This window comes from Monodelphis domestica, chromosome 7 (genome assembly GCF_027887165.1).
Source record: "Monodelphis domestica isolate mMonDom1 chromosome 7, mMonDom1.pri, whole genome shotgun sequence".
Lineage (NCBI taxonomy): Eukaryota > Metazoa > Chordata > Mammalia > Didelphimorphia > Didelphidae > Monodelphis > Monodelphis domestica.
Window position 1 is genome coordinate 172,747,990 of NC_077233.1, and position 27,605 is coordinate 172,775,594.

General features: G+C 37.2%; 1 protein-coding gene across 1 annotated transcript in view; it reads right to left on the minus strand.

Moving 5' to 3' along the window:
• The window catches only part of USP31 (ubiquitin specific peptidase 31), a 155,228-nt gene that overhangs the window by 37,733 nt on the left and 89,890 nt on the right, over positions 1-27,605 (minus strand). The window contains exons 8-9 of the mRNA XM_001377847.4: positions 26,866-26,977; positions 26,145-26,239 (exon numbers count right to left, since the gene is read on the minus strand). Coding sequence (XP_001377884.2) covers positions 26,145-26,239; positions 26,866-26,977 — 207 coding nt within the window. The remainder of the gene's footprint in view (positions 1-26,144; positions 26,240-26,865; positions 26,978-27,605) is intronic.

Below are 27,605 nucleotides of genomic sequence, written 5' to 3' on the forward strand. Positions count from 1 at the left end.
AGGAAGCAGTGGCAAGCACAGCAGTACACTAACTCCCTTTAGCTGCAAAGGCAAATAGCTGATGACATCTTCACTTTTCCCCTCTGCTCTCTTTCCATCCACTCTTCCCTTGTCCCTCAAATTAAATTTACTTTGTATATATCTTACATTTACTTAACTACATACCCATTGTGCTCTACTCCAACAGTTAAGTTAAAAAAATTATAACAGCTTCCAAGATGTTTTTGTTCACTTTTGAGAAGAATTTTAGGTATTACAAAGAATTTTGGAGAGTTTCTTTGTAAATTCTACCCTTTATAACTGAAGTAATAATTGTTCCTTTTTAAAATTTAGGCTTAGAAAGGGGCTAGTAGGTGACTCAGTGGATAGAGACAGAGTATTGGGTTCAAATATGACCTCAGCTGTGTGATTCTGGGCAAGTCACTTACCCCTGATACTCAGTATTAATTCTAAGACAGAAGGTAAGACTTTTTTAAAAACAGGCTTTGGTTTTACAGGGTTAGAGTTTCCTTTTCATAACCCTGGTACAGTGCTTGACACATGGTAGACATGTAACAAATGCTTGCTGAATTGAGATGGATCAGTAGCTAGATCTCTGCTTGGGGAAGAAAGGAAGTCTTGAACTCTCCCAAGTGAATGGGGCTAACAGTCATCCCTTTTAACTTACTTAATGTCCTCAAGTTGCCCTGAGAACATCTTAGCTCATGAAGCTTTGAAAATAGGGTGGGATGAGTGTCAGCACCTACATTTCCAGAAATGCCTATGAGGACAGCAGCTTCCCTATCACATTTACACTTTCATATTAACAGCTGCTGAGATCAAGTTCCAGCTGAGATTGTCACAGGAAACAGGAACAGTCTCTTGAGATAGTTGCAGGTGGGTCATAAGGGAGACATAAGAGTGATGACGTAGGGAAGTGGTCCCCAGACTTTTCAAGCATGAAAGTCCTTTTTTAAAAAATCAAAGCATTTCCTGGATCCCCCAGATAGGAACTATTCTATCATAAAATAATATGATCATAGAATCAGAGCTAGAAGGTATTTCAAAGTCCAACCCATATTTTAGAGATAAGGATTTTGAACAGCAAGCAACAGAGGTAGGATTTGAAACTCAGGCTTAGGACTTAAGAACCAGGACTTGTTCCATTATAAAAACCTCACCTTTCTGTATTCATTATTTGAGAAAATAAGTAACCGGAAGCTACTATGAATTCAATAATTTTTAAAAGGAATTTGCATTTTATTCGTCACAATAGCATCAGCATTCATTTGAAAAAGAGAAATGTGTGTATGTGTGTATGAGACCCATATTATTTATACATTCTATAGGGGGTATACTTGTTCATTTATGAATTTGCAAGCTCCCCAAAATAACTAGATAGGGATCACAGCGAGGAGCAATTTGCAATGAGCCCATGGGCACAAATCAAACAAATGAATAGGACAGTAAATGTAGAGAAATGAGATATGTGGTACAATTGATTCCAGGTGGGAGGGAGGGAGGGAGGGAGGGAGAGAAAGAGAGAGAGAGAGAGAGAGAGAGAGAGAGAGAGAGAGAGAGAGAGAGAGAGAGAGAGAGAGAGAGAGAGAGAGAGAGAGAGAGAGAGAGAGAGAGGAGAGAGAGAGAGAGAGAGATGCAGAGAGAAGAGAGAAGAGAGAAGAGACGAGAGATTGGGAAGATTTCTGAAATGCTCATTGCTGCTCCTTCTACATAACACTGTTTTCTCCCACCCCTGAACCTTTGCACAAGCTGTACCCTATGCTCAGGAAACTAAGATCCAGGGAGATTTAGAGGCATGCACAGGGTCACACAGTTATTAAGCACAAGGATATTTCTTATAATTAGTAAAAGCTTAATTAGTAAAAAAAAATGAATAAACACTAATTTATAGCTATGAATAGAACTGGTTATTAGCTATGAGGCAGGAAGCACATGATATAGCAGAAAGAACTCTATATTGAGAGTCATCACAGGTCTAGGTTTTAATCCCACTCCAGTTACTAGCTAAGTAACTATGGGTAAATTCCTTAAACTCTTTGCACTTCAGTTTCCCTATCTACAAAATAGAGATAGTACTTATAGTCACTACTTCACAAAGCTAATGGAAAAAGCAAATGCAAACCTTGAAGTGTTCTATAAAGCTATTTTTAGAACGGGGGCAACTAGGTGAATAGAGTATGGAGTCTGGAGTCAGGAAGACCTGAATACAAATTTGGCCTCAGACACTTTCTAGCTATGTGTTTCTGGGCAAGTCACTTAACCCTGTTTGTCTCAAATTTCCTCATCTATAAAATGAGATGGAGAAGGAAACGATAAAGCATTCTAGAGTCTTTGCCAAGACGTGCCCAAAATGGGGTCATGAAGAGTCACATGTGACTGAAACTGAAAAAAAAAGAACAATTTTAAAAATCATAAAATGTTCAGTCTAAAAGAACCCTTAAGAGGTCCAGTCTAATACCTTCATTTTTTAAGATGAAACAACTAAGACAAGAGAATTTAAGTGACACAGCAAGATCATACAGATAGTTAGTGATAGCTCAGGGACTAGATAATAAGAATAGAAAATAAGTTCCTAAATCCCCAATCTCTATTATTATATGAGGAAATGACACACCTGTTTCAGGAAACTTAAGTATCTTTTAATGTAATCTCCTTTGGATTACCAAAAAAAAAAAGAAGAGAAAGAAAGAGAGAGAAAGACAGAGGAAGGAAGGAAGGAAGGAAGGAAGGAAGGAAGGAAGGAAGGAAGGAAGGAAGGAAGGAAGGAAGGAAGGAAGGAAGGAAGGAAGGAAGGAAGGAAGGAAGGAAGGAAGGAAGGAAGGAAGGAAGGAAGGAAGGAAGGAAGGAAGGAAGGAAGGAAGGAAGGAAGGAAGGAAGGAAGGAAGGAAGGAAGGAAGGAAGGAAGGAAGGAAGGAAGGAAGGAAGGAAGGAAGGGAAGGAAGGAAAGGAAGGAAAGGAAGGAAGGAAGGAAAATTCCAGCAATTCAAGGAAAAAAATTTCATTCCATTTTCATCTTGAAGAAACCCAGAAAAAAATTTAAAGCATTTAAAAGTATCATTTCTCTCTTCTGTCTATGTTTTTCTCACATCCTTTCTTCTGCCTATCGACTTTTTCTTACCTCCTCCTAACTCCCTGCCTTCACTTCTCAAATCCTACGATACGAGTACCTGAAGGCCAGTATGCCTATAAATATGAAAATGAAACTTAATTATATACTAAACTACTGAAATAAAAAGGTCTTACTCACCAGTGCTATGCATTTTTCAGAATGAAAATATATCTTGATTATAAAGGGCAAATACAGTCAGTATGTTATCAAAACTTATCTATTCCTTATCTGTGGCTCAGAAATACAATAGTTCCTGAAACCCTCTGTTTTCCTCTGTAATATAGGAACTAAAAGGGAACAAGGAGGATGGAGGGAGAGAGGGAAATGGGGAGAGACGGTGAAAAGATTGTTCTTCCCTTCTCTTTCTTTTGGGAGGAGATAGCCAAGTCCTTTCTCCTTGAAAGACGGAGTATGTCTCCTCAGAGAATGGTTCTGGGAGATAGAGGACAAAAACTAGAGGGGAAAACTTTAGTAAAATGACACAATGACCCCCTTGAGGTCCAAGCTATTCTTAATAGGCAAGATGAATTCTTCTGCCTCTGGTTTCCTCAGGGACACCAACTGCCAATTCCCTTCAGGACCTTGGGGCTACTCCACAGCCAAGAAGAGATGCTTATTCTTTGGGTCTGGTAGTTTGGATCACTGGGATCCTGAGGTTAACTCCGCTTTTGGGGGAGAAGAATGACCCTCCCCAAATCTTTAGTCCCTTTTCTATTATTAGAAACTGGCCCAGACCTAAATCTAAAGTAAGAGATAATTTATTTGGGTTCAAACAGGGAAGGAGTGGTAAAAGTATCAAGTAGGGAAAATGGGTGAACAGGAAGCCCTACAACTTGCACCCTCTGGCAAATTGGCCCACCAAAGTCTTGGGGTTCAAGACTTCTCAGTCTTGATCCCTCTTCTTGCCAACTGCCAGTTGATCCCTGCTTCTAAGCTAACTAACTTGAATACAGGAGTCCAGGGACAGGTAAAGGAGAGAGATGGAGAGTGAGATAAAGGGATCTCTCTGTGGATGGCTCTCTTCAAAGTCCCAGTCCACAATATCCATTGATGGCTTTTGATTGTAGTAATTTAGAGTTGAATGAGAGGTATCTAGGAGCTCAGAAAGAGACACAGTTGTTCTCCAAAGAGAGCGAGGCTTCCTCCCAGCCTAGGAGGGTTTCCTCTTTCCTCTTTCCTCTGGCTCCCAGCTGGAAGTGAGTGAGTGACCAGTTGGAGTTCTCAGTCATTCTCTCCTGGAACTTTCAGTTTTTTCTTTTTGCTCCTTCCTCACTATCTCTGCAGCTGATCTCTGTCAAAGACTGCTCTCTTGCTCAAAATGGATTATCTCTCCTCCTATCATACACCTCAGATTTACTGAAAAATAATAATATATTCTCGAAAAGTAGAAAGTACTCCATATCTCATTATAAAGAAAAAGGCTATCTAATTTCATGGAGTATTTGGAGAAATCATTTTAAAAGGCTATGTACAGAGTATGAGAAATATTTGGTTTATAATTTTTTTAATCCTAAATTCTTTGCAAAAACAGAAGAAATTGATGCATGGCAAAATAAGTGGAACAAAGAGAACAAAAAAAGAGTGATTACAATAATGTTAACTAAAAGAACATTAAAAGAAATGCTAAACATTAAATAATTTTAGTAACTAGTCAGATTTCTTCCATCAGTAGGTAGAGATAGGGGGTCATGGATAGAGAAAACTGCTGCCTGATGTTGTCACTACAATCTGTCAAGAATTTCAATTTCTTTTGGTTGTTCAGTCATTTCAGTAATGTCCTATTCTTTATGCTCCTGTTAGGGGTTTTCCTGGCAAAGTTAATGGGGTCATTTGCCATTTTCTTCTTCAGTTCATTTTAGAGATAAGGAAAAATGAGGGAAACAGGGTTAAATGACTTGCACACAGCTAATAAGAATCTGAGGCCAGATTTGAACTCAGCAGAGATGAGTCTTCCTGACTTCAGGTCTGGCTACACTGAGATTAAAAGCAGGAGATAACTGAAAGACTTTTGAGCCCAAAACATGATCAAAGTAACAAGCACCACAGTGGGCTGGGAAGCCTCAAGGAGAGTTTGAAATAAATGTTCACTCAATTCTGCAACAAAATATGTTAGATTACATGTCATTTCATTTTTCTGGGCCTCAGTTTCTTCAACCAAAAACTAGGATTTGGGGCTGGGGAAAAAGTTGGACTAGATGATCTTTAAGTTCCCTTTAAGAGATAAATACTGTATAAAGAGAATAGTGTTGAAAATCAGTGAGTGAGGTATATTTTTTTTTCCAAAGTGTTTCTATTTCTTTAAATTCTTTCTATATATTGTTATAACTATATTCCTTAGCATAATCAGGAAGTGAATCTGAGTTCCTGAATGCTATACCAGTAACAACCACTGTTCACTAAGATCACCCCTACTCATCACCAGAATGGAGTGACTATTATAAGTTGATGAAATTTTTGACCATGGTGACACTTGAAAGAGATAAAAATACAAAACAACTTCTATTATGTTAGTACCAACATGGTGAAATGGGCAGGGGGATGCAAAAAGATTCTAGGACTTGGGGGCTAGCAAAAAAAGAACCAAAAAAAACATTCTTTCTCACTTTCCATAACCAATCTATTACCAAGACCTGTTGATTTCACCTTTGCAACCTCTCTCAAGTATTGGCATTCTCCCTGGCATGGGGGCATGTCTGAAACACTCTACCATCTCCATTCCACCTGGCTTCCTTTAAGTCCAAACTAAAATCTCATCTTTTGCTGGAATCTTTCCTCAACCTCTCTTAATATGAATGCCTTCCTTCTGTTAATTATTTCCTATTGTCCTGTGTAACTTACATTTGCATATATGTATATACTGGCTCCCTCATTAGACTGTAAGGTCCTTGAAGGTAGGGACTGTCTTTTGCCTTTTATATCTCTGGCACTTAACACAGTGTCTGGTTCATAGTGGGTGCTTAATGATGATTGATTGATCTATTGATTGATTTTAAAATATTAATTCGATTCCTGGCACTGTAAATGCTAATCTAATGATTAATAAATATTTACCCTATTGTAAAAACTATATCCTATCCAAAGAGACATTCTTAATATAAATAAAACCATAAGATACACTAGTTACAATCAAATAGAAAGATAACTTCTAGATCCTCCTAAAAAAGATGGTGGATAATGATCCAGGAGAGGGGGTGGTGGTGGTGTTCAGTTAGGTGTCTCAGTGGATAAGGCCAGACCTGTAGGTCCTGGCTTCAAATCTGGCCTCAGACCCTTCCTAGATGTATGTCCTTGACCTAGTCACTTAAAACCAGCCTACCTTTTACAGCTCTTCTACCTTGGAATTGATTTTAAGCAAGAAGTTAAGTTTTTTTTTTCAAAATAATAATGATGATGCCAAGGAAATTGTTTTGATCACCCATCCAAAACCAAACAAAAACATAATTTCATGGGATATGTGTTCATTTCACCATGCAAGATGCTTAGGATATGAGGACCAAAAAAAATGAGGCTACTCTCAAGAAATTTATATTTTGTTGAGAAGAAAATAACTTTAAAGAAACTCAGATTAATTTTCAAGGTATCCTAAAGAGGGGCAAATTTCAAAAAGTTAGACATGATTATGAATAATACTCTTATTCCCCCCCCAAAAAAAAACAAAAATGAATTAATGAGCAACTACTGATCATTCAGAATCACATCTCTATAACATATCTTAAATGATGATAGTTTATATACACATTGAGAATATCCTTGTGGAAAATGAGGAAGGATGAGAAAGAAAGCCATTTCACAGATGGCTCTCTATGGTGAGCATCTTGAGTTATACAAGTGCCTTAGAGTTATTTGGAATATAGAATCCTACTATATCTATTTTGTGATTAAAATCAAGGAACTCTTTTTTTTTTAAACCCTTACCTTCTGTCTTGGAGTCAATACTGTGTATTGGCTCCAAGGCAGAAAACTGGTAAGAGCTAGGCAATGGGGGTCAAGTGACTTGCCCAGGGTCACACAGCTGGGAAGTGTCTGAGGCCAGATTTGAACCTAGGACCTCCCATCTCTAGGCCTGGCTCTCAATCCACTGAGCTACCCAGCTGCCCCCTCAAGGAGCTCTTTAAAGGAACAGGACGACAAAGTTTTTCCTCAGATACAGCTTCTTGCACATATAAGATTCCATGATAGATGGTAACCCAAATATAACTTTGTTCAGTGATCCACTTTCAACATCAAGAGAGGCATTAAGCTGGGAAATGTGCTCAGCTACTTAGTAGTTGCCAGAATGTAGTAGATGCTTAAATAGAATACTTGTTGAATGGAAGAATGAAGCAAATATGTTTCACAACCCAACAGACAGTCTTCCACAATGTTCAAAAAGAAGAGGGATTTCCCTTATCAATGGAGCACTACCACAGAAACTTCCAGATGCCATTATGCTGATTGCATATAGTCCCAGAATGCTAAAGGGTCTTGTGAGTGAGATCACTAAAAGAACTAAGCTAAGCATGCCTTCCACCAAGGAAAAACAATAGGATGAAAAACACTCTTGCTCAGATGACGATATGCATTTGGGCAGGCAGCCCATTGAGTTACTCCATCAATACACGCACACATATTATGCCTCTTGGAATAAGTCCCCAACCCCTCCTTAGACTCCTCTGATTTAGAGCATTCTGAGGTTAAGTAACTTACCCATGGTGACACAGAAATCAGAGGTAAAACCTAAATTGCACAGAGGATACAGTGACAGGCTTGGAGTCAGGACCTGGGTTCTCCTGACCTCAGGCACTTTCCTAGCTATGTGACCCTGGACAAGTCACTTAACCCCAACTGCCTAGCCCTTGCCACTCTTCTGTCTTAGAATTAATACTAAGACAGATGGTAAGGATTTAGAAAAGAAACAAGCAAATTAAGTATTCCCGAGTCACAGACCAGTTCCCTATTCACTAAAGCACTTTGTCTAACTCTTCGTGGTCCCACAGACCATGTTCAGGTCAGGCCGTTCTATCCTCCACTATCTCATAAAGTCTGTCCAAGTTCACGTTCATTATTTCATTATTTATCCATTTAAGGCAGCTAAATGGCTCAATGGATAGAGAGCTAGGCCTGGAGTCAGGAGGACTTGATTCAAATCCAGCCTCAGACACTTACTAGCTTTGTGACTCTAGGAAAGTCACTTATTCTGATTGCCTCCATTTCTTCATCTATAAAATGAGCTGGAGAAGGAAATGATAAGCCACTCCAGCATCTTTGCCAAGAAAACCCCAAATGAGGTCACAAAAAGTTGGATATGACTGAAAGTGACTCAACAACAACAATCTCATCCTTTACTACATCCCCTTTTATTTTTGCCTTCAATCTTTTTCAAAATCAGGATTTTTTCCAATAAATACTATCTTGTCATTATGTGGCCATAGAATTTAAGCTTTAGCTTCAGTATTTGGCCTTCCAATGAATTGTCAGAATCAATTTCTTTAAATATTGACTGATTTGATCTCCTTGCTGTCTAAGAGACTCTGAAAAGTCTTCTCCAGCACCACAATTTGAAAGCATCGATTCAGCAGCACTCAGCATTCCTTAAAGTTCAACTCTCACAGCCATGCCATAGCTGTGATAATATGAATCTTTGTCAGCAAGGTGATATCTGCTTTTTAATATGCTGTCCAGCTTTGCCTTAGCTTTCATCTCAAGGAGCAAGTGTCTTTTAATTTCATGGCTATGGTCACTGTCTGCAGTGACCTTTGAACCCAAGAACATAAAATCTGGCACTGCTTCCATTTCTTCTCCCTCTATTTGCCAGGAAGTGAGTGATAGGACCAGTTGCCATGATCTTAGTTTCTTGATGTTAACCTTCAAGCCAGCTTTTACACTCTCTTTTCACCCTCATTAATAAGCTTCTTAATTCCACAGTATATTGCCTATCAGATATAGGAGAGGAGGGTAGAAGTGCGGAGAAGAAAAGGTAGAACAACTAGATTGCAGATGCTAGAAGTAGAAAATCATTTGGATCCAAAACTAAATATGAGAAGAGATAAGTCCAAATCATATTAAGAAATTGTTGTCTATTCCATTATCCCAGTCTATTAACTGCAGCAAAAGCTCCTCTTTTCCACACCAATATTCTTGAAGTGATGCTTTATGGTTATGAATCATGGAACACAAGAATCTCATTTGCAGGTAACCAAAGGACAATGGAAAGATCCATGGTAAATAGAAATAGGCTCAAGCATACTAAGGATGACACATAAAAAAAGTGATATCAAAGGCATTATCAAGGACATCTGACCAGAAAAGGAATTTGGACAGGTATTTAGCAAAAGTAAGAGATATCATCAACGAGACAATCCAAATCCCTGTTCTCCATGACTTAAAGGAACACAAAAAGACTTTGAGCATGTTAAGCAGTGTCTTTATGAGAGATTTATGGGGAGAAGTCAATTCAATAAGCATTTATTAAGCATTTGCTATATGCCAGGAGCTGTGTTAAGTGCTGGGGACACTAAGGAAGAAAAAAATAGACTCTGCCCTCAAGAACCTCACATTCTAATGGGACAAGACAACATGTAAAAAAAAAAAACTATGCTCATTAAAGAAAAACAGAGTAAACTGAAGATCATCTCAGTCTGCTGACAGTCTGGGGAATACTCCTCCAGTGTCATCGTTTGCCCAAAGAAGTCACCACTGGACTTACCAGTAACTGACCAAATTAAGCAAAACTGCTTATGTAGGGTAGGGACACATCATCCATCTCAGCACTCTTGAATCACAGGATTCCTGGACTTACACATGTATTAGGTCATTCACTAACCAGCAGATCAGACTGCTAGGAAAGCCATCTGATTCAATTCAATAAGCTCTTGCTAATTAAGCACTCATGGTTAGGCTAGGCACCATACTAGGTTCAAGAAACACAATGGCAAAATTGAAAATATCTCTGCTGTCAAGAAGCCTTCACCTTTCAGAGCAATGGTGGCAGAGAATGACACATACACAAATAAGCAAAAGCAATGAATAGGCAATTTTCAGATAAAGAAATCAAAATTATCAATAAGCACAGAAAAAGTGTCCTGAATCTCTTATAAACAGAGAAATGCAAATCAAAACAATTCTGAGGTACCACCTCACACCTAACAGATTGGCTAACATGACAGCAAAGGAAAGTAATAAATGTTGGAGGGGATGTGGCAAAATAGGGACACTAATGCATTGCTGATGGAGTTGTGAATTGATCCAATCATTCTGGATGGCAATTTGGAACTAGGCCCAAAGGGCTCTAAAAGACTGTCTGCTCTTTGATCCAGTCATACCATTGTGGGGTTTATACCTCAAAGAGATCATAAGGAAAAAGACTTGTACCAAAATATTTATAGCCACACTTTGTGGTGGCAAAATAAAAAATGGAAAATGAGGGGATGCCCTTTGATTGGGGAATGGCTGAACAAATTGTGGTAGGTATATGTTGGTGATGGAATACTATTGTGCTAAAAAGGAATAACGAATTGGAAGAATTCCATGTGAACTGGAATGACCTCCAGGAATTGATGCAGAGCAAAAGGAGCAGAACCAGGAAAACATTGTTCACAGAGACTGATACACTGTGGTACAATAAAATGTAATGGACTTCTCTACTAGCAGCAATGCAATGACCAAGGACAATTCTGAAGGACTTATGAGAAAGAATGCTATCCACATCCAGAGAAAGAACTGTGGGAGTAGAAACAGAGAAGAAAACAACTGCTTGATCACATGGGTTGATGGGGACATGACTGGGGATGCAGACTCTAAATGATCACCTCAGTGCAAATATCAATAATATGGAAATAGGTCTTGATCAATGACACACGTAAAACGCAGTGGAATTGCTTGTTGGCTATGGGAGGAAGCTGGGAGGAGAGGAGGGAAAGAACATGAACTGTATAATCATAGAAAAATTCTCTTAATCAATTAAATAAAATTTTTAAAAAACAAATAGGCAAAAATAAGATATATATATTTATATATAAAATAATATAAAAACAAAGTAATTTTTGGTTTTGGGGGGATCAGAAGACTTTAACAATTGGGAATATCAGGAAAGACCCTTTGTAGCAAGTGGCACAAACAAAATCTTAAGAGACAGATTGTACCAAGCAAAAGTTCAGGGCAGACTGCCTTGTCTAAAGATGGACCATGAAGCTAGCCTTTGCATAAAATATATGTTATGAATTAGAAAAAAATTCTCTATCAGTAAGCACCAGGAGGGTCCGTGGGCATTAGGTACTGCAGCATGACTACCCCGTGGACAGGCATTAAGGCAAGCTCAACTGCAAGAGGAGAATCAGGCGCCATTTAATTCGAGTTAAAGAACAGAAAACACTTGCATTGTAGAAAGCAGGGCAGGGAATTCCAGCTATACCAAGTAGAACAAGGCATAACAACAATTCTAAATCACACAAAACAGATAGAATCTCAGATGCCTATACAGCCTCTACTGGGCAAATCTTATGGACCACTAAAAAAACACACGACAAGATGAGAAGACATGAGTGGATTGGGATCTATACAGGTGGATGGAATATACAAGTCAAGATAAGTGATCTCCTGAAGTTAGTGAATAGTGAATGCTACCTTAGCCATTTGGATTTTATTTTATTATTTTAGAAAGACCAACTGGGTGCAAGATAATGGCATGGCATGTTATTCATTGAACTATCACCATGAGAACCTCAGCTGTTCATCCCAGGAGGCTGGTATACTAGGATACAAGCAGTCCACTGGTGGTAGATTATCCAAATTCTAGGAAATGTACCTGGGAAAAATAAAGGGAAATCATCTTGGAAACACTAAGCCTAGTAACCCAAACATATGAAGCTTCAGCACATGACACAGAGTGACATCTTCATCTTATAGCCTCTTTGAGTATTGCTACTGAAGACTTTTAGGGCCAGGTTTTGTTTTTGCAACTATAAACATAAATGGTGCCTGTCTAAAAATCCAGTCTATGGTCTAAAGGCCCTAGAGGTGCAATAAGAAGTGGCTGGGGAGAAATCCTGATGTGTTTCTATACTCCTAAATGCCAGAGGGCTAAAAGATTCCACAATACATCTATACCAGTGACAACTGATGCTGACATTTATAGAACATGTTAAAGTTTACAAAGCACTTTATAGATATGATCTTATTTGATCCTCATGGCAATCCTGTAAGGTAAGGTCTTGAAAGCAGCAGGAGTATACCAGGGAAATTCCCTATCTGCTGGACTGGCATGCCTCCAAAGCAACTAGGAGGACACACTGGATAGAATATTGGGTTTGAATTCAGGAGGATCTGAGTTTCAGTTCTATCTCAGACACTTAATTGTAGGGCATCTCAGAGTAAGTCACAGTCTGTGCTAACCTCAATTTTTCACCTATAAAATGAGAGAATTCAACTCAATGCTTTTGAGGTCCCCTTGTGGAATAACTGAATATGGGAAAGGTCAAAGTGGGAAGGGTTATGGAAAAACAACCCCACTAAAAGAGTGCTTATGGAGCTCTGAATTGGTACACTCATTTGGATAGCAGTTTGGAATTAATACAAATACAGTGTTGGAAACACCCATATCTTTTCACTCAAGATTCTGTTGCTAGGCAAGTAGGTAGAGAAGAACAGACAGAGGTAGCTATCCACATTCCATATTTAATCTTGTTTAATATTTTAGTTTATAATTACTCTGTTACTTAAAACTTTATTTTAGTTAATAGTATAGCGCCAATGCTAAGGGGTTATATGTGCATATGTACACATATATACACAAATATTCATATGTAAACATATATATACATTGTGATAGGTTTAAATAGAAAAATAGGAAATTAAAAAAATTAAATAGGACATTAAATAAGATTAAAGTGCAGCTACAAGTATACACATGTGTGCATGCACATGTGCGCGCGCGCACACACACACACACACACACACACACAAAGGTGAAGAATGACAAAAAGTAAAGCTCCATCTACACCAAAGTATTGATAGCAGCACTTTGTTGTGGTAGCAACAAAATGGAGTCAAAGAACTAGAGCAATGGCTCCACATATCATGGTATACTGATGTAATGGAACATTACTGTGCTAATAAGAAATGAAAAACATGAAAAAAATTAACATAAGACCATCATGAACCGATGCAATGTGAAATAGTGCTATGAAAATAATATACAATTGAGTACAAAAATGTTAAGTGGGAGAGAACAACCCCAAAATAGCTGAACTTGAATCTAAGCAAATTACAGGGGAAATCTAAATGACATAAAAACAAAAGAATAAGTGTCTTATGTTTTAAGCATTTCCTTTGTGGTAGAAGAAATAAATAGCCACCCTATGTCAGATACCTGCTTTTTACATTGTGTACTTCTGTTAGAATGAACTCTATAAATACATTATAGGAGACAGTTGCTTAAGAAATTTTCCTAAAAACTCCTGAGTAGGTCTTAAGAGCCAGAGAATGACAAAAGCTTGATCCCCTTTCTTCTTAGAGTCTGGGTCTCTAGGATCAAACCTAGGTTCACTGAAGCACAAAGATTCTCATGGAATGGAATACGATCTGGACCATAGGTAACATATTTTTACCAACTCCATTCTGTATATGAGGAAACTGAGGCTTTCAGAACTTAACACACAACTAAAAGGTTGGATTTGCACGTAGGTCTCTATTACCTCCAAATCCAAAAGTCTTTTCACTATACCACACTATCTCTTTTTGAGGAAACAAGGTTCCTCCCCATGCCTTTGAACCTAAAAATCAACAAAATTTCTTGAACACTGTACTAGTATCGGGCTTATTCTTTCAAGTAAACTGGAAATAAGTATAGGGATGATAACCAAGATTCCATAGGCATTTTTGAAATCATTCAAAGTGATGTGGGTAGAGGAAGTTAAATGGCTCAAAGGATAGAGAGCAAGACCTGGAGGCAGGACACCCTGAGATCAAATCTGACCTCAGATACTTCCTAGTTGTGTGACTCTGGACAAGTCACTTAATACCAATTGCCTAGTTCTTACCTCTCCTTTTGCCTTGAAACTGATCCTTAATATTGATTCTAAGATGAAAGATAAAGGTTTTTAATTTAATTTGAAGAACATTTTAATGATGTTGACATATCAAGTAAATGTTACTAAACTCCTTTACTGTGCAAGAAATATGGGCCAATACCACCCCAAAGGTTTTTTATTATCATCAAAAATATTTGTATGCCTGCAATAATCCCTTGGGTATGTCACTAACCTTCCTAGGTATCAGTTTCATCATCTGTAAAATGATGTCATTGTAACAGATGGCCCCTGAGGTCCCTGTCAGCTCTAGATCTGGGATGCTATGGAGGAAATGGCATGAACCTAGTCAGGGCAAAAATGTGAAATTTGTTTTAAATAATCTCACAATTTCTTCCCTTCTCTCCTACCTCCTTCCTCACCCCCTCAGCACTTGGAGATTAAGGAAGGGTAAAACAATTCAGACCCCCAAAGTTGTGCTCTAAAATCCAAGATCAGCTATATTTCCTCAAGTATAGACTTACCCTATACAAATTCCCTAAGTGCTGCTCCAAGTCCCCAAATAAGCTATTTTCACTCACCGTAACAAAAACTCTTTAAGCCCTTAATGCAGCTGTTAAAAAACAACAACAAATCTAATCAGACTATTTCACACTAAGGTATAAGGGATGTATAGCTCCTTAACACTTCTGAACGCAGTTGTATTTTTTCAAAGTAAATACTTATTAACCCAAATAAATCTCTAATTAGAGGAATTTCAGACAGTATGACAAAGACCCATGGAAATTTTTAGCAGTGTGGGTGGGGGGAAGGAGGCAGCTGTGAAGTTGTGGGAACAAATACAGGGCTGGGAATCAGCAGACCCAAGTTCTGGGGCTGGATGTGCCAGAAATCTATCATTTCACTGTGTGACTGTCATCAGTTTGGACCTTCATTTCTTCATCTGTTAAATAAGGGAATTATACTAGATGATCTCTGTTCCCTTCCTTTCAGTTCTAACATCTTAACAATTCTTTGGGCAGAGACCCAACATATAAATAGTATGGTGCTTTTTAGGAGTTTACTCTTTAAGTTAATGTTCCTAAATTATTCTTCTTTTAAAAAAAAATTAGTATCAATTCTAAGACAGAAGAGCAGCAAGAGCTAGGCAATCAGGGTGAAGTGACTTGCCTAGGGTCACGGAGCTAAAACCAGTCTGAGTTCATATTCGAACTCAGGTCTTCCTGACTCCAGTGCTGGTGTCCTATCCACTGTACTACTTAGCTTCCCCAAATTATTTTTTCTTTTAACATTTTTTTCTTTATTTCTGAACCCAAAGAATCTCTAAATGCCCCATTTTCTCCCCCAGTGGGGTGGTAATACCTGAAGGAAAAGTAAAGTTAAGCAACATACCAAATCTGACTAAAGTTTGTCTAAAATGATGAAAGATAAATCCACTGGAAATGTTATATTGGCCATCATTTTTTAAATGGATTTTAAATGACAATGCCCCACAACTGAAGTTAAAGTATATCTTTAGAGGTACAATAAATTCAATTAAAATTCTTCTAATGCCATCACAAAACAGACAAATGTGAAATGTGGTGTAATTGTATCAGAGATGCCACTTTCTTTGGTCAATTTGGCTGCCCCATTTGAAAGTAAACAGGATTATAGACAGAGATCTGAAGGAGATTTTATTTTTTTAAGGAGATTTTATAGAGAGGTTTTTAATTTTTTTTGTTCATGGATTCCTTTAGTAGTCTGTTGAAGTCCATAGGTCCCTTCTTAGAATAATGTTTTTAAATCCTTAAAATAGGATTGCAAAGGAAATCAATTTTGATGAAATGTAGTTACAAAAATACATATTTAGAAAAAACACATTCACACCCTAACTTAAGAACATGTTCTTTAGATGCTACCTAGTCCCATCCAATTGGTTTATCTATGAGGAAACTGAGGGCCAGGAAGTTTAATGATTTGCCCAAGGTAACATCAGAAAAGGTTGGATGGCAGAATTTGAACTCATACCTTTTAACTCCAGAGGGAGCCCAAGTTCAACTACACCACAAAGTAACCAGCATTCAAAAGATGTTAGAGACTAGGCTCTTGGCTACAATGTACTATTATGTAGCAGTGTTTTTAGTGTACCTCTGTAGCAAGAAGGATATCTAGAATTGATTGCAAGATGCATAGGGCAAAGTAGAGACATAATCCATGGTGGGGAAGGAGGAAGATTCATATTCTTCATGAAATGACAAAGGAAATTAACTAGGATAAAGGGAAATAGCGAGGACATTATATAGGAAATAACCAGGATGCCCAAGATTATGAGCTGAGGCCAGATTTTTCTTCAGTTTATTTTGCATACAAGAAAGAGGGTTCCACAAATGGTCATTGGGGAAATCCCCAAAAAGTCATTTTGTGACTAAAGATACACACAGAAGAAGGAGATAAATTTGGTTGGCTTTTAGGGTACAAGATGATTGTTTTTGTTTTTTTAATATTGAAGAGTGAGAAACCAGAAGCCAATTCTATTCAAGTACATACAGAGGGGTTGGGCAGGAGGCAAAGAAATCCTAGCTAATATAATAACGCTCCTTGTGATGGGGACTCTCTGGCTCTTGTTTTCCCACCATTAAAATGAGAGGGTTAGACTAAATGACTTCTGAGCTCTTTTTCCCCTTTCAAAATCTGTTATATGTTTCCATTTCATTTTTGTGAACAAGCATGTTATCTAATGTTTGAACCCTAGCTACTACTTTAAACATTGCATGGATAATCTCAATCTAAGACAGAAGTCTGGCCAAAACTATGACTTTTTTTCTCTCATTTCCCATAGAAAGACTACATCTCCTAGACCTAATTCATGATTTTAACTAATTAAAAGATGTTCTGTTCTATTCTTTTGCCATTTAAATTTACAAAACTAACTCCTCTAAAGTGAGTGGTTAACCAGAGTTTGGCCTTGTGCACTATTTAAATGGCACATCATAACTAAAGTAGAAAGTTGTCTTCTACCTTTGAAATTTTGTGACATACAATCTGTGATGAAATAACAAAAAGAACTGTTGACAGGGAATTTTTGTATATCTATTTTCCACCAACTAACAGAACAAAAAGTAAATAGGTATAAAAAGAATGAAAAGGGAAAAAAATACAAAATAAAGAGTCTAAGTATTATATTATGAATTTAAAGATACACAAGACACTAACTTAACATCCATATGAACTTTTTGATCACACAAAACTGGTCAATTTATTGTTCCTTAAACATGTTATGTGTATCCCGGACTCTGTGTCTTCAGGCACATCCTTCTCCCTTCACAATCTTCTCCATCTAACTAGGGTAAATTGTACCCATCTTTCAAAGTCAAATACAATCAGCTAGCATTTATATAATGCCTACTATGTGCCAGGCACTATGCTATGGTCAGTAGAAAACATCTCATTGGTTCCTCACAATGACACTGAAAAATAGGAGCTATTATTATCCCCATTTTACAGTTAAGGTAGCTAAGGCTAAGAGGTTAAGGGACTTGCTGATATGTCATACAGCTAAGAAAGTCTCTGAGGCTGGATTTGAGAGTAGGTCTTCTTGACTCCAAATTAGTTTTACCTCCTCCTCCCTCACCTGCCTTGTTCCCTCCTCTATCCTTCATAATTCCTGCCTACTGTTCTCTTTGTCATTTTGCTACAAACTCTATGTCACATAATTTGAAAAGTAGGTAGGTAGAAGAAATAGACTCTCAACCAATAAGAACAGCACTGCCTCAAGGCAGGAGTCCTGATAGCTGGGGCATGGCAGAAATTGTCTAAATTCCTATGCAATTTGATCACCCTGGAAACAAGAGCTACCTTGCCTGGTCTAGCAGGTTCCTGATAAGACCATTTCTTGTCTGTCCTCCACCTATTCAGAAAATTAACCTATCAAAATAACAAAAAAGAAACTCCTCACATCTGAACAGGACTTTGAGGTTTGTAAAGAGCTTTCCTCCAAACATCCCTGAGAGGTGTAGAACCTCAGAGAGACAAAAGAGGCCAAAAAGTATATCAGAAAGAGTTTGGCTCTGAGGTTCTGGGTTTGATCAAATCCCACTTCTCAGTCTTACTATGAGACTTTGGGCAAGTCATTTCCCTTCTCTTGGGATTTAGTTTTCTCATCTGAACAATAAGAGTCACTGAGATCCCTTCCCGCTCATCTTAGGTATATGTAACAGTATGACTAGGTTGCTCAGTGAATAGTGTGCCAGGCCTGGAGACAGGAGGTCCTGGATGCAAATCTGGTCTCAGACACTTCCTAGCTATGTGACCCTGGACAACTCACTTAAACCCAATCTAAAGCCAGACTTTAACTTGAACCTAGGTCCTCTCCACTAGAGGCCTGGCTTTCCATCCATTGTGCCATCTAGCTGTCCTGTACCTTTTCAAAAGATGGAAATCTGGCTCTCTGCTATGCCTGTTTAAATATGTGGACTTGCCTCTCTGTTTTCAAGCAAAATTCTCTAGATAGTCCATAGGTTAAAGGGTGCAAGTGTAAAATTGAGATTTGAACTCTGGACTTCAATCCCCACAAGCCCTTGCTCCACCTTCCCCAAAATGCTTTGTAATCTCACGGGAATTCTAGAGGTGGGCCAAGATCGAGGAAGGATTTAAGCTGGTGGCAAAGGTTTTTGCTCTCTCTTTTTGGACTTCTGTTTTGGAGCAGAGGCGTCTCTTCCATGATGTGAGGTTATTTTGTCTAGGCCTCTGGCCTAGGCACATGTTTCTTACTTGTATATTCTTTAATCCTTAATCCTTAATAAACCTCTAAAAAATATAATACTCCTTGCAGAGAGAAACTAATTTCTACCTGCCTCAGTCTCCCCATATTCCTAAATTTTAATCTTTACACAAGTTAAAATAGACATTATGGCAGCACATTTTGAAGGAGGTTCCTTGACTCTTAGCTTTCAAAGAAGCAATGGGAGGCAGCAAAGAAGGATGGACTTGAAATCATTCTTACCTCTGTCTCTCGGTTTCAAGACTCAGCTCAAACCCCACCTTTGACAGAAGGCCTTTCCTAGTCCTCTGGGCTGATAGTGCTGACACCTCTGAGATTAGCTCCTGCCATCTCTGCATCTACTCTGTGCATGCATTTTTTTACATGTTGTCTCCCCAATTACAACATGAATTCCTTGAGGGCAGGGAATGTTTTAATTGTTTTTCATTCCCAATGATGAGGCATTTAGGCCGCTCAGTGGGTAGAGTACCTAGTCCTTGCCCTTCTGTCCTAAAATTATTACTAGGGAGGGAGGAAGGAAGGACTAAGAGAGACTGCCAGTTGGCAATATTGCCTGATAATGCTTGACATTGCCAATCACCTGGAAAATATCTTGTAGTCACATTTCTATATGCATACAAATACATTAGTACTAATACAATAGCTGTACAAAATGAGGTAAAAAAAGCTTTGTTGATCACAGATGTCCTAACTTTATCCACAAGCAACAAAAGTACCACAATGTATAGCTCTGATCCAGTGCTTCTTAGCTGACCACAGGGTTGGCCTATGCTTACTGTGATACATTACATAATCCTTCCAGCAAAAAGGAAGAGTCAGAACTAAAAGAGGGGAGCAAAGTAAGCATATGAGCTGAACTATACAGGTTCTTGTTCTAGTTCAGATAACAGCAAACTAAATAACCTTGGACAAGTTATTTGATCTCTCTGGTTCTTTGCTTTCCCCAAATGTAAAATGAAGAGGTGAGACTAAGTAATCTCTAAAGTACCTTTTCTACTTCTTAAAGTCCTCATATAGGAGTCTAAGTAGGAAGAAGATGCTGGGTTGAAATGGCAGGAAGCCACATTCACTCACTGGTTTCCTTGTCTAATTTTCCCCACTACTACTCCAACCTGCAGATCCATATCATATTAATATTCCTAAGCCACCATTCTCATTAAAAATCTACTCAGAAACCTTCCTTGGTTCCCCATTGTCTCTAGGATCAAATTCAAAGTCTTCAGTCAAGAATTCAAAGTTCTTCATTTCTTGGCTTCTATTTATCCATCCAGTCTTCTTGTCTGTCATAAACCAGTATAGTCTATACATTCATTTCCATGAATGTGCCCTGTGAATCTCTCATATTACATGTTTATTTATATTGTTTTCCCTAAATATCTTCTTTCCTTCTTCCATTATTCAGTTCTTTAGCATTCTTCAAGACTCAGTTCATCTAGTATTCTCTGTAAATTCTTTCAATTATTTTTTCCTTTTATACTAATTATTTAATTTTAACATTAGTTTCTTAACATTTTGAGTTCCAAATTCTATCCCTTCCTCCAACCCCTCTTGTCCTATTCCTTGAGAAAGCAAGCAATATAATATCGATTATACACATGAAATCAAGCAAAACCTATTTCCCTATTAGCCATGTTGCAAAAAAGTTTTTAAAAATAAAGGTAGTAAAAAAAAGGGATGCTTAAATCTACATTCAAAAGCTCATCCATTCACTCTCTGAAGGTGAACAATATGTTTTTATTATTAGTTTCTCTGGAATTGTCTGAGATTATTGTCTTGATCAGAGTAACTAAATGTTTCACAGTTGATCATCCTTACAATATTACAGTTATTGTGTACAATGTTTTCTTGGTTCTGCTCACTTCATTTTGCATCAGTTCATATAAGTCTTCACAGGTTTTTCTGAAACCATCCTGCCTGGCATTTCTTATAGCACAAATTAAGATTCCATCACAATCTTATACCACAACTTGTTCAGTCATTCCCCAATTAATGGACATCCCCTCACCTCTGTAACCATAAAAGAGTTGCTATAAATATTTTTATCTGCACAGGTCTTTTTCTCTTTTCTTTGATCTCTTTGAGATACAGACCTAATAGAAATACTGTGAAGTCAAAGGATATGCACAGTTTTATAGTCCTTTGGGCATAGTTCCAAATTGTTTTCCAAAATGGGTGAATCAGCTCATACTCCACCAATAATGCATTAGTGTCCCTATTTTGGTGGGTGTGCTTTCTGAGAAGTACTCATTCAATATGTCAACTGATCCTGACAATATTGTGGTATTCCACACTCATAGTCCTCTACCTCTTCTTAAAAAGATATACTTTCCTCATCTCTTTTTAGAGGTCAGGCTTGGTTATCATAGCTATAATATATGCTGTACCATTTTTCTTGTTCTTTCCATTTGATTTGTAGTCAATATGCATATTGTTTTCCTATTTTAACTTTTCATTAGTTCATATAAAGCCTTACCATTATAAAGCCTTACCATTCTTTATATTCTTCATACTAATTGTATCTAGAGAAAGATGATCATTATGGTGAAAAGACTGGAAACTATGCCACATGTGAATCATGTATTAGGTATCAGGGTGATTTAGCCTAGAGAAGACTATCTTCAAATAATGAGATAATATAGCTAAAGTATTTTGTAAACCTTAAAGTATGAAATATTTTACTGTTATTAATAACAATGAATATATAGAAATATTTGTTCTGCTTGGCCCCATAAAACAGACCTTAGAACAAAAAAATTGCCCAAAAGAATATTTTGTTCATTATGAGAAACACTTCCTCAACATTTAAATTGCCCTAAATTGGAATAGATGCCCATCATTAACAGTCCTAAGTATCACTAACAGTCATAAAATGGAGACCAAATAGGCTACTAGTCAGAGATTTTGTAAAGATGATTCTTGTTCAGATTGTGGCTGGATCCAAAGATTCCTGGGTGCCTTCCAACTGAGAGTACAGTCCTAAACTGGAAGATGCAGAAATGTATACAAGTGCAGCTCTGGAAGGCCTTGACAACAACATTCTAAACAATTCTAATCTACTTGAATTTCTCTCTCCTCCTAACATGATTCTCTGTACCACTTATCTGTTATTTATCATATATTGTCTCGTCAGAAGTCTAGTCTCTCCAACTTACCAGGGAGTTACTTAAGGACATGGAGGAAAGTGTCTTATACTTCTTTGCATGCCAAATAGTATCCAAGATAATTATATATATATATATATATATACACACACACACACACACACACATATATTAATATATAGATGATTCATGACAAAACAACTGAATCTAGAATTTTTTTAAAAACTCCCAACAGATGGAATACTATTGTCATACTATAATGATCAGCATATAAATCTTAAGTCCCAATCTGCTAAATTTTTTCATATCAGTTTATTGGGGAATTTTTTTCCATGACACATTTCTTAATATTTATATTGGATCTCAATAGATTCTGCAAGTTCACATTAGCCAGTCAGTCAAAAAGCATTTATTAAAAATTTACTATATTCCAGGCACTGGACTAAGCTATAGGGATACAAAGAAAAGACAAAAACATCCTCTGCCCTCCAGGACCTCACAATCTAATGGAGTAGATGGCGTATAGTTATATGCAAACCTTACATATACAGCATAAATGGAAGGGAATCTCAGAAGGAAAGGTATTAGCATTCAGAGAAGGAAGAAAGCAAGAAAGAATTCCTATCGAAAGTGAAATTTGAACTGATCTTTAGAGGAAGTCAGAAAAATTAAGAAGTAGAGGTTAGGAGGAAAAGCATTCCAAGCCTGAGGAATAGCCAGTAAAAAAGTGAAGAGATGGGTGGGAGGTGAAACATCAAAGCAGGTCAGGGCAGTTGAATAATAGAAGTGCATGGAAGGGAGTAAAGCATAAGAAGACATCATTCTTTGTTAACAGAAGACTAAGAATGTAGGAAGGGGACAAGTTTTACATAGCTTTAAATATCAGAAGACTTCATATTTGATCCCAGAGACAATAGAGAATTATTGAAATTTCTAAGTAGAGGGATGGACATGGGAAGATCTATGCTTTAGGAAAATTACTTTGGAAGCTAAATCAAGGATGGATTAGAGTGGGAAATGATTCAAGGCATGGAGATCCACCAGAAAACTACTACAATAGTGCAGACAAGAATAGATGAGAGCATTAGGCAAGGTCATTACTATTTACAAGGATATTAGGGAATGTATAATAAGAAATGTCATAAAGGTAAAAATGACAAATTTTGCCAACAAATTAAATGTTGAGTTGAAGATGTAAAGGATACTGTCAAGATTACAAATGTAGGAGAAAAGTAGTGAGAGAGAGAGAGAGAGAGAGAGAGAGAGAGAGAGAGAGAGAGAGAGAGAGAGAGAGAGAGAGAGAGAGAGAGAGAGAGAGAGAGAGAGAGAGAGAGAGAGAGAGAGAGACAGCAGAGACGGAGACAGAGAGAGATCTGCATAGAGATGGTAATCAAATCTATAGGAGTTGATGAACTCACCAACTGAGATAATATAGACAGAAAAGAGGTGGGACTACCCATGGTTAGTCAGAATGACCAGGAAAGAAGATTGAGAAGGAACTCCAGAAAGAAAGGAGAACCAGAAAAGAACATTGCCACAAAAACTAAAACATAGAAAGTATACAGGAGGGGAAGGTGAGCAGTGTCAAAAGCAGCAGAGTCAAGAAAATCTTTGTAAAGCAAGGGATACATGTATTCATGGATATACTATTTTTCTTTTTCTTTTTATTATTTATGTTTTATTTATTCCTTTTGTTTTTATGTCACAATCTATTTCAGAAATATGCCCCCTCCAGCTCCCTCCTATCAAAGAAAAAGTTAAAAGCATTCAGCACTGATAATATCTAACAACACATACAATATTCTGCTATAATAATTCCTCACCTCTCTTCTGAGATAAGGGAGGTGTGTTCCATTATCTCTTTTCTAAGGATACTATTTCTATGGACCTATTATCCTAGAATTAATTTAAACCTAAAATACAAGGAATTGTTCAAACATTTGAGAAAGCAATTTGGAAAAATGCCTCAAGAGCTATTACTGTGGCCCAGTGTTATTATTACTACCAAAGACATAAAAGAAAGAGAAAAAGAACTCAAGTACAAAAATATTTAGAGTAGATCTTTTTGTGGTGGCAAAGAATTGGAAACAGAAGAGATGCCCATCAATTGAGGAATGGCTAAAAAAGTTATGGGATATGAATGTGATGGAATGCTACTGTGCTGAAAGAAATGATGAAAAGCACACTTTCAAAGAATCCTGAAATTTGTATGAACTGATATGAGTGAAGCAAGCAGAATTGGGAGAACACTTTGCACAATAATATTAATATTGTAAAGACAAACAACTTTGAAAGACTTAGGAACCCTAGTCAGCATAATAAGCAACCACAATTCCAGAGGATGCAAGATGAAACATACAGCCTACTTCCTGATAGAAATGAGGAATACAGAGTACAGACTGAAACATAATGGGGCAGTAGGGGGGGGAGGTGGAGAATATGGTCAATGCAGTTATTTGTTTTGTCTTTGACTCTACATTTTTGTTACAAAGGTTTTGTTTTTCTAGCTTTCTCAAGAGGGCGGGGAGGGATGATGGGAGGGAATTCAGATCTGAAAATAAAATAAAATGTAATTTTTTATTTAAAAAATACAAGGAAATAAACTTGTTTTGTCCCTTCCCTTCTCTGATTTTATACCAAACTACCAGAAATTTTTCTATCCTAATTTTAGATTTACCTTAGATCCTAAGAAATAAAAATGAGTTAAGAATGGAGTATTACTTCTATTTAAAGGGGTAGCAAAACAAAAGACACTTATGTCATGAAACTGTATATTTAGAAGGTGTCATTTTTAATTTACTTTTTTGCCTTCCAGCAAAGAACCCGAATGTAGAAAAGCCAAGTAACAATTTCATCAACTAGAACATTAAGCTATTAGTAGTTTTTTCTTCAAATTGCATGTTTTTATTTACCTATAAGAATATTTTATTTGCACTGAGGTTGGTAACTAGAATCTTTCTAAAATTATGAAAGTAAGCATCCCAATTAATTCAGTGCATAGAGTAATAGATCTGAAGTTAGTTCAAATTTTAGCTCTGCCATTTAGTTATCTGTTACCCTGAGCAAGTCATTTATCCTCTCTGTGACTCTCCTTATTCTTAAAATTAGAGGAGGTTGAATTAGGTAGCATACAAGGTTCCCTTCCCAGTTCCTGGAGTGATATTCCTAAAGATTGAAACCTGCCTGCTCAAAAAGTTCCAGGGCTCCCTTTTGCTTCTGAGATAAAACACCATCTGCTTTATTTGGCATTCAGAGATCAGAACAATCTGACTCCTTCCCATCTATTTTTTTTAAACCTTACCTTCTATCTTACAATCAATATTATGTACTGGTTCCAAAGCAAAAGGGCAGTAAGGACTCTAGGCAATGGGAGTTAAGTGACTTGCCCAGGATGCTAGGGAAGTGTCTGAATCCAGATTTGAACCCTCCTGTCTCTAGGCCTGGCCCATCTGACTATTTTTCTAATTTCTTGCAAACTATTCCCTTTTAGCCATTCCATCTTATCTCCAGCCGTGTCTTTGTAAAAATTTTCCCTCATGCACAGAATTCACTCATTCTTCATTTCTGCCTCTCATAATACCTGGCTTCCTCCAAAGTTTACCTTAAAAATTACTTCCTACATAAAACTTTATCTGAGCCCCAACTCAGGTCCTAGTTTCCCCTTCCACCAAATTACTTGATACACACATGTATGTATGCATGTATGTATGTATGTATGTATATGTATTTTTCCCGGTCTGTCCCATATATAGCTTGCTTTTGCATATCTCTGTTTACATGTCTCCCCCATTAGACTGGAAGCTCCTTGAGGGCAGGATCTGTCTTTCACTTCTTTTTGTATCCTCAGCCAACACAGTGCTTAGGAGGCACCTAATAAATGAATACATAACTAATTCAAGCTCTAAATGTATGATCTCGAAACATGTTATTACTGTTATTTGCCAAAATATAAAGTTGAAGATAACCATAAAATTAATGGATAAATGTCAAATGAGACTCATTTTCATTCCAGAGATGTGCTGTGTAAGCTATGAAAACTTCAATTTCAGAGCAGGGCTAGAGAATTTACCACTAATGAGAAATGTCTAACAGATATCCCTCTAATCTCAGGTATACAGACATGCAAAAAGCACACTCTGCCAGTGAGGTCAGAGAAGACGTGATTTTACCTTTCCACAGTCGGGTGGCACAAAGGTTGCTCTTCTTGTGGTAGTAAGTATGTTATTCCCACAACACTGACAACACGCAAGCTAAATGGGCACACCTATTTTGAACATAAGAGTTAGTTTAGGTAGGAAGCCTAGTACAAGTGTATCCCTGCTATTATTTAACATAATCAGATTTACAGAACAGATAAAAGGTTGCTTTGTCAAAGAATCATTAAAGAAGAGAATTCCTCTAAAGCACTTAAGAACAATATAATTTACTAAAAATCTTCACCAATTAACAAGTCCATTGGCTAAAATCTAACATAATTTACATAAAGCAAAGTATTCTTGTACATCATTTTAAACTCAATGATATTTGAGTTTGTTTTCTTTTTAAGATAAGGAGATCAAATTATGTTGTTTTTTTTTTTTTTACAAAGAATAATGCCTAGACTTTGAGGGCAAGATATAAAAGTTCCACCAAAATTTCCCCAAACTTTCTTTGTGTTGAACTTCATTAATAATGATTCATATGTAAGGTTTGTGATGAACACAACCCAACAATTACTAAAAATTTGAATAGATTCAACTTAATCAAGTTACATTTCATCAGGTCTTCTCTACCCTGGAGCCTGGTTTCCTGGCCTAATGAGAAATGAATTTGGAATTTTAAAGCCACTTTTAATAACTTAATTTCTTTGCCAAGTATTCAAAGTTGTGGAAATTGGAATGTTTTACTCACCTGGATGCAAACTGTGGGCCTTAAAAAATACTGCATCTTCTCCAAGATCTCCTTCTGCAAGAGATCCCATGCTATTGTCTTTTCTAAGTGTAGCACAAAGGGTTGTCCAAATCTAAAGAAAATAAAATGTTTAAAAAGTCTTAAAACTATATCTTTTGCTGTATTCCTACCATAAGTTATTGATAATATCTTTGAATTTCTTCATCTGTAAAATGATCATAATATGTAACCATTTAACCTACAATATCATTGAGAGGGAAATATTATATAAAATCTAAAATGCTATGCAAAATATGAGGTTATTTTGCTAGTTAATTATCTGGAATCAGAATAAAAATGCTCTTGGGACATATCTTCAATTGAAATGAAACTAGAAAATTCAACATTCATTCCTTTCCCCATAGCATCAATGGGATGAGAACAGTAATTTACAGGTAATAACTGATTTAAGTTAAATTGGTATCTTGGAACTGGCATGGCAAAGCAGACAGAGATCTAGGAAGGAAAGACTAGGACTAGAAGTTTCCCTTGTTAGGCAGACAGGAAGATTGAAAACCAGAGAAATAGATAGGGCTAAATGGATCAGCAGGAGTACTATGTGGTCAGGCAGATGAGAGGTCAAGTATTTGGAAAATGGCTAAGACAGAAAGAAAAGAAGGCAGAGTCCATATTCCAGGGCATCAGAGTCAACAAGAATAACTTGTTAAGAAGGGACTCACTGGACTTGGAGTGGAGACAAT